Raw genomic sequence first — 19,347 nt, 5'->3', positions numbered from 1 at the left:
CACTTGTCAGGTCGCAACACATGCCTGGGGGCTGTTTTACACTTAGCAAGTCAAAAGAATTGATACACTTAGCAGATCATGAGAGCCAGCATGGTATAGTGGTTAGAGTGCTGGACTAGGACCGGGGAAACCCAAGTTCAAATCCCCATTCAGCCATGAAACTAGCTGGGTGACTCTGGGCCAGTCACTTCTCTCTCAGCCTAGCCTACTTCACAGGGTTGTTGTGAAAGAGAAACTCAAGTATGTAGTACACTGCTCCAGGCTCCTTGGAGTAAGAGTGGGATATAAATGTAATAATAATAATAATAATAATAATAAGTTACACATGCCTGGCCCAGTGTTTTGGTGGTGTTTTTTTAAAAAACTGTGATAAATTCATGAGGTATAGAAAATATGGCACTTCAGAAAAACTGTCTGCCTGGGACAAATAATATCGTGAAGATGTACTACATTAATTAAGAGGAAGCAGAATTACAATCCGAGCAGTAGAGTTAAATTAGAATTTTAGAGGCTTTGTGCCAAAGCAAGCAGAAACTTGGCAGACCACATGCTTGTAGTATTTGATAGATAGTAGGGTGGGATTATTTTATTAATTCAGAAAGGAAGAGAAGTACACACTATATCCTGTGGTTCATTCGGTTTTAGGCACAGGGTACAATTCTGACTTCATTGAAAACAATGATATAACTCTAGCAGAACTGAGAATTCAACCATACACTGAAATCAGATACTTTGCTGGAACATGCCAAGACACACAGGGTGGCAGCAGAATTAACAAGGTAGAGAGAATTTATGGACCAGGAATCAAGCATGTGAAAGTGTGTTCAGTTACAGGCAAGGTACCCTAAATGGCCTGTGTCTAGCTATTAGTAACTATGCTTTCCAAGTTACTGACTTGAATAATTTTGTGAACAGTTGGTTTTCAAAACCTTGTGGGTTCCCTGTGACAAGTATTTCTAGTAAAAAAGATATATGGAGAATGAAAAATGATATCCTGACACAACTTCTCATCAATCCAACCCATTAGTCTGAAATATCTATACAGTACACTTTTTCCACAACTGTCTTTCCTTGAGATGTAGCAAAAGCATATTTTCACAGCGCTAATTCCATAAGAACATTTTCATGTTACGTATGTAAGGAAAAAAATTCTCTGAGTTAACAGGCTACACAATAAATTTTTAGGTTCTGATGTCTCAGAATCCATTGAATGCATTTAATTATTTTTCCATGAACGTCTGGCACCCAAATAACATTTACTGGGAAATTGAGAATGAATTCACAATACTTTTGTAATGTGTGGTTTACAGGACAAATTCTGAGTGTTGAATCTAAGGCAAAGTTGCCATCTGATTGTTTCACCATGTACCCAGCTCCACATCCCACAACAGACCTTTCCAAATTGGGCTGAGAGGTGGAGTGGTGAGTTTCTGATGGTGAAACAATCAGATTACTATTTCAAGGTGGATTTTACATTTGCCATTCAACCAGCAACTTATAACCCTTATCTAGGATGGAGTGATGCTTAGTGTGCCCTTGGTACAGCTAAAGGTCTAGTTGAATTCCACAAACAATGAACCTGGCAGAGGGTTTTTGGATCCATTAATGGCAAAACCACACAGAACTGTATCATAAACATATGAGCAAGCACTTGTTGGTGTATTTCCATAGATCTCAAAGGTTTATCAGTGTTGCAGGCCATGCCATGCAAGCACAAAGGATAGAAGGGCAGAGATATCATCATGTTACATTGCACATGCAAGCAAGTGCGGCAGGGCGCAGAGGCGCCCCATGGGTAGGGCGCACCGGGAATATGCCCTGTTGCCCTGTGGGCCAGTCCAAGCCTGCATGCAAGATGTAGCCTACTAGGAATGTGCATGAAAAGGATTTAACATTCTGTTTGAAGCTTGAAACAGAACTCTAAATCCATGGAATAATCTGTCGGAACAACCAGTTGAACCAGTTGTTCTGATGGAATGACCCCATTCCAACTCAGAATGTTCCAAGCACCATTTGGACTACAAAATGGCGGTCTTCTAACCTCTGTGCACACACGGCACCCATTTGCATGGTGTTGCTGACTGTTCCATTTTGAGCTCAGAACAGGCCCTTCATTTGAAGGGTGTTCTGTTCTGAGCTCAGAACTGAAATCAGCACATTTCGTGTCAGAATGTTCCAAGCATGGAATGGTCTGCACATCCCTACAGCCTACAATTCCAAAAAAGCCTTTGGAGCTGCTAGTTTCTGATACCTTTGGTGGTAAAAGTGGGTCTTCAGAATTTGAAACAGATTCTAGAACACGTTTCTGGTTTGCTGGAATCCATATGAAAGGTCTGGTTTTCCATTCTATTTCTAGGACAGAACTGAGCAGTTCTGCCCATTTCTATTTACAAAGGCTCCAACTGTCCCTATTTATGAGGGACAGTACCTGTTTTCTGGAACCAGTGGCAGAGCTACCAGTGTTCTAACGTGTCCTTGGAACATGGTTTCATCATGTACCACTTTGCCCCTGGGGCCATCTGTTTTATAGCTGCTTCTCTCACAAACACAAAGTAATCTTATATAGATTTAATTAAGAGTTTATTCAGAAACCATTCCATTTTCTCCTTCTCTTTTCCCTCCTTTTGCCTTTCTGACTCCACCCACACAGTCAGAGCAGACAAACCTGTCCCCACTGGGACAAACTTCTGAACAATAAAACACAAAAGTTTTCAGCATTGTGTAATAGTTTTTAGAGTGCTTGGGCAATAATCCTTGTTATGAGAACTGGTTGTTACAAGTCTATTGCTATTGTCCTGCTGTAGGGTATGAGCTTGGCTCATCTGCTGGAATAATATACCAAAAATATTGGATCAATGCCGATCCAATAACAATATGCAAAAAACCACAAGTTGTCCTTGTAAGAACTAATCTGCCTACTTTCCTTTCACTATCCCTACAACTGGACTAAATTTGGTCCAGATTGGTTAGACAGTTCACAAGTTAGCCCACTTGCACCTCAAACGTTCATGCTTCTGCTATCTTGACTTGAGGTGGATGACATCATCACAAACTATGTGTTTGAGGTGTCCAGATGTGTCCCAACAACTGTAACAAATTTGGTCCAAATCAGTTCCCACTTGCACCTCAAATGTCCACATGTCTGCCATCTTGAATCAAGGTGGATGACATCATTACAAACTATGCCCTTGAGCCATCCCTATGTGTCCCTAACACCTGTACCAACTTTGGTTCAAATCGGTTAGATGGTCCATAGGTTAGCCCACTTTCACCCCAAACGTTTACACATCTGTCATCTTGAATTGGGTCCCTACAGCTGTAGCAAATTTGGTTCAAATCAGTTAGGCAGTTTACAAGTTAGCCCACTTGTGCCTCTGTGTGTCACTCACTACAACTAAACCAAATTTGTTAGATGGTCCACAAGTTAGCCTAAGCGTACCTCAAACATTCACACATCTGCCATCTTGAACTGGAGTGGATGACATCATCACAAACTAAACCATTGAGGTGTCCCTATGTGTCCCTACAACTATACCCAATTTGGTTCATCCAGGCATTGCAAAGTTGATGGTGCGGGGGGAACACAGACACAGACATATGGATAGACACATGGACGGGCACACACACGGAATGCTGGGTGATCTCATAAGCCTACTGGAAAGTAGGCTAAAAATTGGGCTCCTTGATATGGAGACTTTCTCTCCCAGCTGACTGCCAACCTGAAGCACTGCACCCCCCAAATTGGGGGCTGGGGCCAATGGGTGCTTCCTGGGGGGTTACTAGTGCCAATGCCTCACTACCCTTAACTTTGAAGGTGCAGTCCGGGAGGGAGCCTAGCCGGCTTTTTGGCGGTCGTGTGCTGCAACGGGAGCCACATAGCTCCTGGCAGCAAACCCCACTAATTTCCCCTCCCCTTAGCCAGGTTAGCAGACGAGTGGTCTACTAACCTGTTTTTTTGTTGTTGTATGTTGCCACAGTGCAGCTCCACACCATGGCAACACATTAGGAGACCCCCGGCCTGGAGGCTGCAAGCAGCCTCCTGGGCTCGGGGGTCTCTCCAGGATGCCCCACGTGCTCACACGGGGCATCCTGGAACTTCCGGGGGCCACGCGGTCCCCGATCCCCACAGTCCCTGCCAGCTCCGTAATGGAGATCATGAGACTCGCCTCAAAGATTGTATAGTTCTGAAAGTAGGTCCAATAATCCTCCCTGCTATTTCTGCCCGTTCATATGCTTGAGAGCCTCCAGACACAACCAAATTTATCACATAGATGAAGATTAATATCTTATTACCATTTCCCCCTTCTGTCCAGTTTGACCCTGAAATTACAAAAAGGAAGATTGTTTCAGGTGCAGCCATTTCATTCATTTACAGAACAAGGAACAATACTGAACCTCATAGTTTTGTGATGATTTGTCATTTTCTGAGTTTTTTTCCATAGTACTATGAAGCAGTCTTGCAATTTGTGTGCCCCACATGTATTTACATTTCTTGATTCTAGAGTAGGGATGTATATGAACCACTTTGGCACCTCTTTTGGGAAGCAGCTGAACTAGTTTGGAGGGGCAGGGAGCAGTTCCCTTAAAAAGCAGGCCCTTACCTGCTCTGCTGCCCCGATGCTTTTCTTGGTGCATGCAAGGCAGCCATGTGCATGCCAATGCTGCACGCTGTCTGCAGGGAACAGCTCCACAACTGTGCATGGTCTTTGGTAGAGCAAGCGTGGTGCCCGCTCCCCGTTCCGACACCCCTACATGGGCCATTTGTGCACATCCCTACTTTAGAGCTTTCCTCCAGATATAAGATGCTAATTTTCTAATCTGCTATATATGATATGAATTCTTTATGCCTTATCAGTATATTATGAACTTCATAAGTAATACTTTCTTGAGAATACATGCTAGTAGGGAGAATACACTTTCCTCTCCAAAACAGAAAGGACCATGGCTCCCTCTTCTGTGCACAGGAAACTATGAGGATAACAAAACTGAAAAGGAAGGAAAGGTTGTGCCATCAAGTCAGAAACGACCATACAACCATGTGGTTTTCTTGGTAAAAGACAGGAGGGGTTTACCATTGATACAGGAGGGGTTTACCATTGCTTTCTCCCGCACAGTATGATGCCTTTCAGCACCTTCCTATATCACCTTCCTATATCATATAGGAGATTCCCATATTTTGGGAACACACCAGCGGGGATTTGAACCAACAGCCTCCTGCTCTCGAGGCAGGTGGCTTCCCCACTATGCCATTAAGTGGCTGAACTTAAAAGGAATTAATTCACGGTTTTGAATGGAATATGCAAGATTCTGCTTGGTGGATGTGGGCCAATATGCCAATGTGAGATAATTAGGTATTGTGATAGGGTGGGCTAGAACTTCTGTAAAGTTTAAAAAAGGAAGTTGATGCAGTAGATGAGCATATACAGCCATTGTGGTAATAACACAGTTTGCACACTTATTTGTGCCTCTTGTTTCACTGCTTTGAATAATGTGTGTTCTCTTTGCATTTGAAAGTCTAGAATTTAAAGAGGAAGGAAACTCAGTATTAGGGGTTTTTTCTCCCCTTTTAAAATGTGCTGTATAAAGAAGATGTAGGAAGGTTTTCTTTATGCTTAAACCCAGTGTAAATAGATAGTTGGCACCATAGTGATATTGAAAGCTAGTAAATTTAGCCCACTCATCTAGCCTAAGATGTCTGATGCATTATTCTTCTGTGATTTAAAATATACTTTTCTATACTTATGTGTTTAAATGAGTTATAACTCTCAGAGAATAGATTAACCAAAAAAGTCATGACAGAGGAATAAAAATACAACAAATATTTATATACCACGTTTCAACAAATAGTTCCCAAAGTGGTTTACATAGATATAAATAAATAAAATGGTTCTCTGTCCCACAAAGGACTCACAATCTAAAAAAGAAACATAAAGCAACCCACCTTTGAATAATTCTGGTGTTTATTTTCTAAGGTAAGATTAGTGACATTTTGTTCACCCCTGCTGACTGAGCAAAGAAGCACCTTTTAAAAGTGGTGATTCTCTTTATTTAGCAGGGGGAGAGCAACTGGCCTTATCCAACCCCAGCACAGCATCCCTCCAGTGGCTGTTGTTGGTGCCTTTCTTATTTCTTTTTTAGACTGTGAGCCCTTTGGGGACAAGCAGCCATTTAATTAATTAATTAACTTCTGTATGTAAACTGCTTTGGGAACTTTGGTTGAAAAGCGGTGTATAAATATTTGTCATATTCGTACTTCTGGCATCAAACACCCATACTTTCCTAATGAATCATTTAAAAATAAAAATGAAAGTCTTATGGGTAGAAAAATGTTGGGTCACAAGGCTAAGAGCAAGATTTAGAATAAGAGAAAAAATGTTTCACTTACTGGCTTTCCATCTAAACCGATAGGGCCCTGAAATTAAGAAGGAACAAAAGAAGTGAGGAATTGACTTAAAATGGTACAAGTCATTTAGAGTGTTGGTGGCCCATCTATGCGGCTCACAACATGAAGATCTAACAGGTCTTAGGCACAGCATACAAAATGAGAAAAGAGATAGGCAGTGAAGACCACAAATAATATTACAAGCTTTTTTGTGGTTAGTTGATAGAGCTTTAAGAGAAACAGAATCTTGGAGAGATGTGTGGCAGCTTGTTGTGTATGAGAGCTGACCAATAGGTTAAGACCATAATGATTGTGCTGTGTTTTCGCTCTCACTTTGAAAATTTCTTTGTTGTTATTTTAACAGTGGAGTTGTCATCTGGATGCCAAAGTGCAACATAGACAGCATGTGGTTGGCACCATGAGTGGAACTCCTGCCATTGCATGAAGAAAATAGATAAAATTATGGACACCTCATTGTTGAATGTTTAATTAAAGGTTCTTCAGTTCTCTCACAAAATGTTGCTAAGGATGAGAAAAAGTTTAAGCACGAAATTTAGCTCTTCATTAGATAGTTTCTCATTAGAACAGCAGAAGATAACAGTTTTGTTTTAAATAATGAGGTATTTACTGTTCCTTTGAGCTTTCTTGTCAGTTTTGATGCTATATTTAGAAAATTTGAGTATGTTTTAACAAAAGTATACAGTAGAAGGGGAACTTGGGGAGAAAGATTGTTTTAAAAAATGAAAATAACTTACTTATTTTGTTAGAAACAAAATTCTGTCTTCCAAAACATGAATTCAATCCATAATCAGTTTTCTAATTGTTATGGAGACAGCTCTTAAAATTTAAACATGTACTGCCTAAAGAAGTACATATCAGGTGGTATGAAAATATGATAAACAAACAATCCATAATAATTATGAATGTGTAGGATGTGCAATTTGATTCACCTTCAAATCAATTTGGGCTGAATGAGAGGAGATTTGCACCTTCAACCCCAAATTGATTCATCTTCAAAATAGAGGTTCCAATCCAGGGTCGAGGAGAATTACCCTTGATTCAACCCAAATCGATTTGGGTGATTTGAACACTATCTTGAGGCCCATTTTGCTGGAAAAACAGGCCTCAAAATGGTATTTTTTTTCTGGGGAGAGCTGGATTAATTGGGATTGGCGGTAGACCAGCCCGCTGCTCCGGACAGAGCGCATCAGCCCACCTTGGAAGACTGATAGTGTGGGGTACAGGGATTGCTCCCAATTCCAGCACTTCTGCCCTCACTAGACCAACTTTTAACCCCGGCCCTTAACCAGGGTTAGAGGGTGCGAGTGCATCCTCAATTCTAGGTTTGGGATCATGTATGTGTCCAAGCGCACACAGAGTTGGGCACCTAGAGTGCTTGACTCATGGGGGAATCCGCCAATGCACCGTCCTTATGCATTATGTGATTCCTGGAGACCAGGACTCGTTTTCCTGGTCTCAAGCAATCCATGCTTCCAGGAGCAGTGCGGATTGTGTGGGTGTGCACTGGTGCGCCGAAGAGGAACTCCTTGCTCCTCTGGAGGGAAGATAGGTTCAACCCTGCCTCCGCCCCCACTTCCTTCCCCACCTTTGTTAAGGTCATGAGGACAACCTTGGTAGCTTTTAAATCTGTGGGCTGCATGCTGTAGGCCATTCCACCTACATTTTCTCTGCTGATGCTTCCAGTTGAGTAAGATCAATAGCACAGAGGTTTGGTTCTTATATGTATATCCTGAAGGGCTCTCTCTTATTTTGCATTCTTCAGGCGGCAATTTCATTTAATTAAGACTTTCCCCACTCTTGGCACAATCTGTTCACTTCAATGTGATTTACATGTGCTTAACCTTGGCTAAATTGTGCCTTTTCCTTGATTTTATGCAGGGCTTATGCAGGCCTGCTCAACTTCTGCCCTTCTGCAGATGTTGGCCTACAACTCCCATAATCCTTGGCTATTGGCCACTGTGGCTGCGGATTATGAGAGTTGTAGTCCAAAAACAGCTGGGGGGCCAAAGTTGAGCAGGCCTGCTTTTATGTATTTTTGTTCTGTATTTCTTCTGTACTTGTTTACAGAATAGACCAGGCCTGAATCATGTTATTCTGAAGTTTGTTTTTTAAAAACCCTATTCTTAACATCCCATTGACCCCTCAATTTCAATGTTGTTCAATATGAATGACAAATGGAAAGCATACTAAGAACCACGGGTGTTATAGTCCACTTATTAACTTATTAACAGTTAAATTTCTTCTTGTGAAAAATAAAAAGGAAAGATTAGAAAGAGCCAAGTATTGATTGGTGGATCTTAAGGACTGAGGATACAGCAGATATGGAAGAAAACCAAAGAGCTTAGGCTTTCCTTGAAAACAGTACAGGCTCCAGACTATTTGGCTGCCTTTTATCCACTAAACAGTAAAAAAGGTAAGGATATCATTAAAATACAGAACAATATCCTCATCATTGGATAATAAAGTTTGATCTTGAAGTTTGATCTTTTATCTTATGTTCTTCACATTAGCAAATCTGGAAGTTAATTCAAGTAACTCTGTACATTTTTGTAGTTTGAGGTTACAGAATTTATATTGCTGAATTATTTATGAAAAATGGCAAGAACAAGATTACACATTTTGCAAAAATAAAAAAGTAAAAAAACCCTGAATGAAATAGCAACATCTTTTCTATTACATAATCTCGTCAGTCATTTTTAGAACAGATGCACTGAGAGGCATTTAGCTTTTAGTGATGCTATAGTTGGAAATATATCATTCATACATAACAGTATGCATTAACAGTGCCACTTACTGGAAACCCAGGAAAACCTCTTGTTCCAGGCTGTCCCTGAATAGAATGAAGCGGAAAAAGAGATTAGAAGAAACAGATGAGGCAGCAACATGTGTGACTAAATCACTCCATCAGGCCTCATGATTTCCTACCCTCTTTCATTTGCCAGATTCAAATAGGTACATTTGTTTTACATGACCTGAGGGATCAGCTCCTGACAGTGTGATACAGAAACAAGTTGCACAAGACAAAACTATTTCTAAAGTGTCTGGAAGCTCACACAGAATATTGAATCCTTAATTTCAAATGCATATTTCCTCAACATCAGAACATGCATATTGCTATGCTCAGGCACCACAAAACTATTTTTTGTTTTAAAGTGTAAAGTGTGCCGTCGAGTCAGGGTCAATTCCTGGCGACCACAGAGCCCTGTGGTTGTCTTTAGTAGAGTAGTAGAGGATGTAGTAGGTTGTCTTTAGTAGAGAAGGGGTATATCATTGCCATCTCCCGTGCAGTATGAGATGATGCCTTTCAGCATCTTCCTATATCGCTGCTGCCTGATATAGGTGTTTCCCATAGGAAACATACCAGCGGGGATTCAAACCAGCAACCTCTGGCTTGCTAATCAAGTCATTTCCCCGCTGCGCCATTAGGTGGCCCCCCAATACTGTTATTTTGAGTATTTGAAATGTAGCCCCGCAAAACTCTTATTTTTCTGAGTGGCAAACCTCAGGGCTCCCTTTACACATACTATTCCTGGTGTGGTTACTGCTGCAGTTGCTGTTCTTAACATATGGTCTGGGTAGGTACATGGAAAGGCTTCCATCCATATGTTTTAGCTTCAGGACATGTTTACAAGCTGCACAAATGACAGGCTTCCATAGGGCTGGGCACTGCTTATGCGGTTTGTATGAAGCCAAACCAGATCAGTGTGAGAACTATGGAAACTGTGGCATCCACACCTGAAATGGTATATGGACATTAAATCACACTCCCAATTGAAAAAAACAGACATATGATGGCCAGCCACTTGAAATGGCATCCAGCTAAAGGTTACTTCATGTGGCAAGCCACTCATGTGAAACTCCTCACTGACCTACATGTTGCACAGGATAATGCAGGTGGTGCCAATCCACCTGTGCTGCTGCAGGCTCGTTGCGAAATGTTGGCAGTCTTGTGGTTTTATCAGGAGTGCCAATACTTCAAGTAGCATGCTGGCACTCTGGAAGTGGCCATTATATCACAAACATGTCACTGTCAGTCCATTGATGTGTTCCTGATCTAACTAGCACTTCCAAAGTGTGGGTATGCGATTTGAAATATTTGCACTCTTGTGCAAGATGGCCAGTGCTTTGCTATGAGCCTGCAGCAGTATGGGTGTACCAACACTACTCATGTTATGTTGCACAACATAAGCAGTGGATCTGCCATTTACAAACTGTGAAAAATTCATCACATCATTATAAACTGCCAAATATAGAAGTCTGTATTATGCTGAAATTGGTGGATCTGGTTGTTGAGTGACTACACACAGAAGCATCTCACCATTCTCCTCTAGGGTTTCCACCCTTGATTTCAAAATATTGATTCCCCTGGCCTGGACAGAGCCAGGATGTCTAGAAGTTGAACCTGATAAGTCATCAGGAGAGCTTGGCAGAATCAGAGAAGTCAATAGGTGTAGTCTCTTGGGTCATGGGTACCACTGCAAAAGATTTGCTGGGTGATGTGCAGAGCCAACAGCAATGGATTAGGATGACATCCTCTAAATTTTAGTGATATTTCAGAAGCACGTATTGGTCATCTGCCAAAACACAGTTTACAAGATACTGCTATAATAATATTTGCCATTCTTTCTAATACCAAATTTCATAGGCCTGTGTCTACCAGTCTGGCAGTGAAACAGGGAGGTTGTTCTTACGGCCAGATGTTGGTGGACTGGGGGGAAGGCAGGATCCTATGGTTCTTGCTCCCAGATGATCAGATTCTCCTTTTAACTCTACAGCACATGTGGGCAGACATGCATTCTCTAGAGCTGAAATAGGAAGCTGGGGGCTCCAGCTATACCACAATGTATTGCATGAGCAGCGGAGAGGCAGCCCTTAGCACAGCAACAGTTTCCCTCTCCCTGGCCCCACTTTCACCCCAACTTTATGGTTAACTTGGCCACTAGCAGCCCGGGAACAGTTTGAAATGTGCCAGCTGCACAGATTACCATAACAAAAGGTAGGATGGGCTCTGTTTTGTCTCCAACCTCACTTTTAACCTGGGTAGTGGAACTGAGCCACACAGGTTCCAATCTGCTGGGTCAGGAGAACTCTTGCTGCCCTAGACGACCACATGGTCCTGGGTTAATCCTCTCTTACTCAGGAATCTATGGTCATGAGAACAGGCTCAGGGCCAATCACAGACAAAATAAGAGGCTTCTTCAACCTCTGGAAATTCCCAAGCATGCAGGGGGAAAACGAATCCATAAATTAAAAGAGAAAGGAAAAACATTCCAAATAGCCCAACAAGGATGCATTCTCTGCTTCTGGGACCTATGGAATGTTGAGGCAGTTAAGCATCAGTTTAAAAAAAGAAAAACAGGGTGGAAAGGGGATTGGCCTATTCAAGATCCCAATGGTTTATTGACTTTTGCAGGTGGGATTAGGGTTGTGGGGAGATGTGCACCATCAGGTTAAAATTATTCTCCTTATGGTGTATGGGGAAGTTTCAGGAGAGGCAAGAGAAAGGAAGGAAGGAAGGAAGGAAGGAAGGAAGGAAGGAAGGAAGGAAGGAACTTTCTCCATTCCTACTCTCCAAAACTCCTCTACCCATACAACATAGCAATAAGCAACATAGCATCCATCTTATTTATTTGTTATTTATCTGTGTAAACCGCCCTGAGCCATTTTTGGAAGGGCGGTATAGAAATTGAATAAGTAAGTAAGTAAGTTTGGGACTGACAGCCATTACTGAGCTGTCCTTAGAGAAATATAGCACAGTTTGAAAACATTTCAAGACACAAACAATGCTACAAGGTTAATGTTTAAATGTTCAAATCCCAATTCAGCCCTGAAACTCACTGGGTGACTCAGAGCCAGTCACTTATCTCTCAGCCTCACAGGGTTGTTGTGAGGATAAACATAACCATGTATAAACAACAACAAACAAACGTATGTATGTTCCAGGCTGCTTGGAGGCTTGAACAAAAGCATTCCTTTTAGGAGCTGGGGATATACTGCCACATTTTGTTGAGGTCTCCCCCTTGTCCACAGCCATCTCCAAACAACTGTTGCTGCTACAATTCCCTATTAGCCCACTTCACCAACTGCCTCCTTCAAATAACTGCTACCAGGCCCTCATTCTCTGGAGGAACCTTGGCAATTTAAACCAGCCAATACAGGTAATGCAGAGCAGTATTTGGGAGCGAGGCTCACTTCATTCATCATAGCAAAGTTGTGAAGCTTGGTACAAGGTCTTAGCAAAGAAGGTGGCATTTTACTCTTGAAATAGGTACAGTTACACAGTATGAAGGTTATAGTCTTCCTGAAAAACACTTGGGCCAGGCAGGTGGGCGGGGGCAGGAGGGCAGGGGAAGGCTGCATGACGCTTACCTTTCCCCCAGATGATCCATGTATTGTTGCTGGGAGTGTGAACCACACTCCCAGATGATCCGCTGCTGCACTAGGCAGTGTGGCGCACCAGAGGCTGGGACACTGCATCCCGGCTCTGGGTATCCCACAAAGCACCATGAGCAAAGCGTGGCACATTGGAGGATTCTCCCAGGAGATGGGTGTTCTAGGCGCCCATCTCTGTGTCTCCGCAGGCTAAATGAAGCCCGAGGGGACACACAATCCCGGAGCCTGGGCTAACGGTGCATTGGCGCTGTTAACTCAGGCTAACAGCTGGGCTAAAAAGCTGAGCTAGGTGGCAGTGCCCTGCTGGTATCAGGCCCAATCCCGAGGTTCTCTTGTGCAGCTTAACTCAGGCCAGGCTTCCCTAGCCTGGGTTAGGCTGCGCGTGAGAACAGCCTCACAAGGTACAGTTATATTGTATACCCCACGGCAAGGGTACAAATTCAGTATACACAAATAATTGTTGATGAAGGAAAGCTGTTTGATGTAGGGGGCTGTGGGGTTTCTCTCCAGATGTTTTCAGCTACAATCTTTCAATCTTGTTTTGTGTGAATGGTGGGAAATATAGCGAGGCCTAAGCAGCACAGCAACAGGGTTCATTCTGAATTCCAGTCAGCTTGTATGAACTTTCTGAATCAGTTACATGTGTTTTACAACTTCAAGCTCACTCATCAGTCCTTTTTGGTGCAGTTTGCTGTGCCTGGGAACACTTTATAGGAATTCTTTATGTAACCGCATCACTACCATAAAATGAGGCATTTCAAGCTAGTCAATCAGCTGTGTAGTATATACTGATCCTCAAAAATGATGGTGGTCTTCATCACCCAGACCCATTTGTCTGGCTTTCATGTCTCCTCATTTATTTTACCCATAAAGAAAATGTTTACTCAGAGAGAGTTGCCAGAACAGATCTAAATAAGAACAGATCTAAATAAAGCCAACATGACGACAAAACAATAAACCCTTACTTCTCATGCCTATTCCCAATAATCCATTTCTGGTTGCTCCACATATTTCAACTGTACATAGTTTTAAATACTGAATTTGTAGTTAATATTAAGGCTTACCTGCCAAGTGTACCTGTCTAGTTTGAATATTACTAGTTGTTTTATTTAAGCAAATTGATATCACAACTTTGCTAGCATGTATGAAATTTGAAATTTTGGAAAATATCAGTGTTTGGAGACATATTGAGGTCATTCACACAATCAAAAACTGTGTTCCACCTGGGTTTAGAAGCTATGTGCACTCCCAATTTTCAGTTGCATGGAAGCAAAGTTGGAGAAAAACCTGGGTAGAAGTGATTGTGTGGAAGCAAGTTAGGAGGAAAACCTGAGCAGCTTTTGCTCCTACCTTGCCTCCACACAACTGAAAACTGAGAGCCAGTGTGGTGTAGTGGTTAGAGTGCTGGACTAGGACCGGGGAGACCTGAGTTCAAATCCGCATTCAGCCATGAAACTAGCTGGGTGGGCTAGTCACTTCTCTCTCAGCCTAACCTACTTCACAGGGTTGCTGTGAAAGAGAAACTCAAGTATGTAGTACACCGCTCTGGGCTTCTTGGAGGAAGAGCAGGATATAAATGTAATAATAATAATAATAATAATAATAATAATACACAGCAAGTGCCACCGTTGTAAAGAAGCAGATGAAACAGTGGACCACCTGTTGTAAAAAGATCGCACAGACTGACTACAAACAAAGGCATGACAAGGTAGCAGGGATGATACACTGGAACATCTGCAAAAAATACAAGCTACCTATAGCCAAAAATTGGGGGGACCATAAAATTGAAAAACTTGAAGAAAATGAAGATGTAAAAATATTATGGGACTTCTGACTACTGAGACCTTGGGTTAGGGAGGTATAAAAATGTGCTAAATAAATAAATAAATAAATACAGACAAACATCTGCCACACAATACACCAGATATAACTGTAGTCGAGAAGAAAGAAAAACAAGTTAAAATAATCGACATAGCAATACCAGGGGATAGCAGAATAGAAGAAAAAGAAATAGAAAAAAATCACCAAATACAAAGATCTACAAATTGAAATTGAAAGGCTGTGGCAGAAAAAGACCAAAATAATCCCAGTGGTAATTGGCGCCCTGGGTGCAGTTCCAAAAGACCTTGAAGAGCACCTCAACACCATCGGGGTCACAGAAATCACCATCAGCCAATTACAAAAAGCAGCTTTACTGGGAACAGCCTATATTCTGCGACGATATCTATAACAATTGACAATAAAATTCTGGCATCCCAGGTCCTTGGGAAGGACTCGATGTCTGGATAAAACAAACCAGTCAATAACACCTGTCTGACTGTGTAAACAAGAGATAAGTGGGAGCACACACAGCTCTCAAACCTGGGTAGAACACAGTTTTTGATTTGGTTCAGTTTTGGTTCAGAGTGGAATTTGGTGAAGGAAACTGCAGGTCACTTTCCGCCACAAACTCCCTTTCCCCGAGTTCAGATGTTCGGGTTAGGAAATCGGAGGTCTCTTCTCTTCCGGTTTCCTATTTTGACTGAACTCAGCCAATAGATTACTAGATCGAATACAACAATAAGCTTCCAAGGAGCCCTAGGATTCTCCAATATATACTTTAAAAACCATTTGTTCTGAGGAATATTCTTTCCCTCTTTATTACATATTACAAAAGGACTATCACAAGCCAAAGAAGGAAAACCAAAATCTTTTTAGAAGTCCCTTGGAGAATGACAGTGACTATAAAATATCTCCAATTGCTCCAAACAGCACTTTGTTACACAGAATACTGGTGTGACTGGATTAGTCTTGTCTTCCTCCCCACCACCCACCCCCTTTGTAAAAAAAGTGTTGCTATAGGTGATATTTGCTTTGGCGGAACATATAAAACCACCTGGAGCTGTTGGATGGGGACCAAGGAGACTTGATCGGCTGTAAATTCAATGGCCTGGCCATGCCATAGCTTTCCAAAAGGGCAAGAAAGGAGAGGATTTCATTAATAAATCTCTTGATGTTGATCCTTTGCTGACCACTCTTATGGACAAGGAAGTGCTAAGAAAAGAATAGAGGAGGAAAGACGGAAGGGGTGCAACTTGGCCTCTGATACCTTCCTTGTAAACTGCTATGCTGCACCGCTTGGCTTTGGGGGCTGAAGACAATAAATGGCCAGAGCAAAAGTTCAGACATTAGATATTCCAAGAAGCATTTAGCTTTCTCTTCCTCAAATCTTGTTTATATCAAGTTCGCAAGAAAAGAACTCTGGGAACGGCCAAATCATGGAGAATGTCTGTTTCTGCCATGCTCAGCACGATGCTTTGCTCAAGCCAGCAATCCAAAGTAATGTTAAGCAGCTGAAAAACTCTGGATGTGCAAATGCTAACATCATCTTGCCTCTGAAAGACTATCTGGAAACTATTTGTCATCTCACATCTGTCTAAAACATGCTGTTATTCCAGTGTTCCCCTGAGTGTCTTTGCTATCAAGGTGCTCCTTAACTCTTATCACCAGGTCACCATTAAACTAAATCATCTTTGCAATAGATTTGGGGATGGAGAAAAAAAACATTTTCCCTCCCATACTAATGCTTATGGCAGGCAGTATTCCATTTGAAGCATAATATATGCCTTATTAAAGCCACAACCCTGAAATTATTTGCTCTGGTAGTTTCATTCTAGGAACAATTTCAAAAAAGTTCTGCACTGATTGGAAATGTTATTTCCTTTTATTTTATAAGACCGATTCTCAGAGGTTTAGAAATGGCAGGACAGAAGTGTCTTGAGGGCAGATTACTAGATGTTCAGCAAGCAGGTGCTGGGGACAACTGATTTTCCTTCCCAGTTAGAACCCGAGATCACCAGATTCATCACACAAAAAATAATATTCTTCTGTGCAATGGCATATTTTATATGATGTGCCTTTTCAAAACATGCAGCTACATTTCCCCTCCCCCTTATCCAGAAGTGCAAAGAATGACAAAAAGGGGTTTACCTCTAAACCAGAGGTAGGATGACCCAGCACTAATTTAACCCTACAGTTATGCAGACCATACTTATTCACATATATTCAAAGCACAATGTTACTCTGGATATACATACTTTTGCAAGTTTCTGTGCTGCTTCCTAGCACAATCTTACCCTCTGTACACATGCTGAGCAGGGCACCTGCCAACCCGTTTTTACATTCTGAGAAGAACCAACCCTTTCCCATTTTTTTATTTATTTTAACATACATATCATGCTCTTCCTCCATGGAGTTCAGAGCAGGGTACAGGGTTATATTTATCCTCACAACAACCCTGTGAGATGGTTTAGGCTGAGAGATAAGTGACTGGCCCAGGGTCACGCAACTAATTTCATGGCTGAATGGGGATTTGAATTCAGGGCTCCCAGTCCTACTCCTACACTTTAACCACTACATCTTTTGTGGAGATGGGGGTAAGGATGGGTTCTTCCTGGAATGCAGGAGCTGGCTAGCAGGTGGCATTGTGAAAACCACACAAGGTCCCTGCTCAGCACGTGTACAGATAAAAAGATTGCACTTGGCAGTAATGCAGAAGCTTGCTGCAGCATGTGTGCAGTAGGGGTATGCAAACCAATTTGAATCTGAACTGGTTCGACATCAAACTGGTTTGGTTCGAAAGTTCAGGGTTGAGCTGAACCAGCACTGGTTTGGCTCAACCCTGAACTGAACGCACACACACCTCAGTTGGGGATTTAACGAACAATTTTTGAACCATCCCCCCTTTTTCTTTTTAACTCACTCCTCTGGGGGGCTTCTCCAAGATGGCAAGGGGTCCATGGAAGTTCTCCCTCCCACAACCAGCCTCCCTTCTCCTAAAAATCAACCAGTTCGGGTATCTTCAGCCCTTTCTGGGCCTATTCTCTAGCGCATTGGCCATTCTGGAGGCCACAACGCCTATGCAGTGGGACCCTGCATGTCTTGGTCATGAACCACAGTGTATTGCTGTCTGGAAAGGCCCAATATGTGGAGTGGAGAGCAGTATAAGGTCTCTTGGCCCCATCCCTAATCTCCATGTATTCATCTAACCATATGCACACAGTTTATGCACATAAAAGGTGTAAATACATAGGCTCTGCATACATGATCAGTACCCTACAGGGTACAGTTTGTATGCACAGTCTATAACCTGCATTTCTTCAGGGTGCAAATTGAGTGTACAGACCCCATGCACATACAGCTTGTATAGGGATAGGCTCTGTGCACAAGTTCAGATGAACATATGGAAGTAGGCACTGGGCCAACAGGCATAATCCCATGCCCTTTCCCATGTTGATTGTACCAGGAATTGTTGTGTGAAAAGAATATTTAACATTTCTTTAGTAAGCAGGGTTGTTTGCAGTGTGATGTGACCTACAATCCATCACAGAAATGTGCGCCAATGTTCATTTATCTCCATGAGCTTAAGCATGCCTAACTGAGTTGGACTGTGGTCACCAAATATGGCAACGGATGAATGCTGAAGATAGCTAGTAAACAGATATTAAAAAGTCAGCTTCATTGCTTCAGTCAATAAAACATAAAAGTGGCTGAAACAATTTTTTTTAAACCGGATACAAGTCTAATGTGAAGGGGTAATAAGTACCTCAGTAGACCTGAACAGCAGCCCCCTTTCTAGTATGTTTCCTGTTTGATAAGCTGGGAGCCCAAGCTGAAATAATACAAGTCTCCACAGTAGGGATGTGCACGGAACTGGTTCTGTGTACTCCTGGGAGGGTGAGGGGTTCTTTAAGGGCCAGAGGAGGCTGTGCCTACCTGCCAGCCCCCACTCACCAGTTTCCCCCTGCTGGCACACTCACAAAAAGCACACTCACGTGGGGCTGCAGTGTGTCTCCCTGAAGCTCTGCCACTCAAATGGCCAATGCGCGTGTGCACGGCACACACATGCACACATATCGGCCATTTGCGTGGCAACGCTGACCAGGACTGCAGGGAGGCATGCTGCAGCCCTGTGCACCTGCTTTTTATGAGAGCGCCAGCGGGGGGGGGGGGACCAGCAGGGTGAGGGCTGGCAGGTAGGCAGCACCACCCCTTCCCCTGAAAGAAACCCCCCTGCCCTCCAAACAGGCTCAAATGCTGGTTGACAGAACCAGTTCGGCATTCCTAGAATGGAGTGCCGAACAGTTCCGTGCACATTCCTACTCCACAGAAGATTCATTCCTGATACATGGATATGACATACAAAATTGCATTATAATAAGTCAGATTGGCCCATTTGTACCAATATCATCTATGCAATTAGCAGTGGCTTTCCCAGGCAATGTGTTTTTCCAGCCTGCTTACTTGGAAACCTTTATCAGGAGATGCCAGAAATCGGGCCTGAGAATGTCTCCATGTAGAGCATTGGCCACTCTCTGTTAGTAAGTAAGTAATAATTTATTACGGTCAATGACCAGTCAACATACACACCAAAATATAAATCAGCATAAAACAAAACAAAATCAAAACAGGAAAACTTGATAACACCACATCAGGTTATGCAAAAATCTCAGTTACAACTAAGTTGTTGCCGTCTCAGTTATACAGGCTGCTGCACAGAATCTTGCTTTCCA

At 42.5% G+C, this 19,347-nt stretch overlaps 1 protein-coding gene across 11 annotated transcripts in view; it reads right to left on the bottom strand.

Annotated features, from left to right (window-relative positions):
• The window catches only part of COL13A1 (collagen type XIII alpha 1 chain), a 184,874-nt gene that overhangs the window by 131,312 nt on the left and 34,215 nt on the right, over positions 1 to 19,347 (bottom strand). For all 11 annotated transcript variants that reach the window (XM_053304228.1, XM_053304224.1, XM_053304226.1 and 8 more), the window contains exons 4-6: positions 9,198 to 9,233; positions 6,386 to 6,412; positions 4,294 to 4,320 (exon numbers count right to left, since the gene is read on the bottom strand). In XM_053304228.1, coding sequence (XP_053160203.1) covers positions 4,294 to 4,320; positions 6,386 to 6,412; positions 9,198 to 9,233 — 90 coding nt within the window. The remainder of the gene's footprint in view (positions 1 to 4,293; positions 4,321 to 6,385; positions 6,413 to 9,197; positions 9,234 to 19,347) is intronic.

The sequence above is a fragment of the Hemicordylus capensis genome, chromosome 3, assembly GCF_027244095.1.
Source record: "Hemicordylus capensis ecotype Gifberg chromosome 3, rHemCap1.1.pri, whole genome shotgun sequence".
Classification (NCBI taxonomy): domain Eukaryota; kingdom Metazoa; phylum Chordata; class Lepidosauria; order Squamata; family Cordylidae; genus Hemicordylus; species Hemicordylus capensis.
This window is presented reverse-complemented; position numbering and strand designations above follow the sequence as displayed.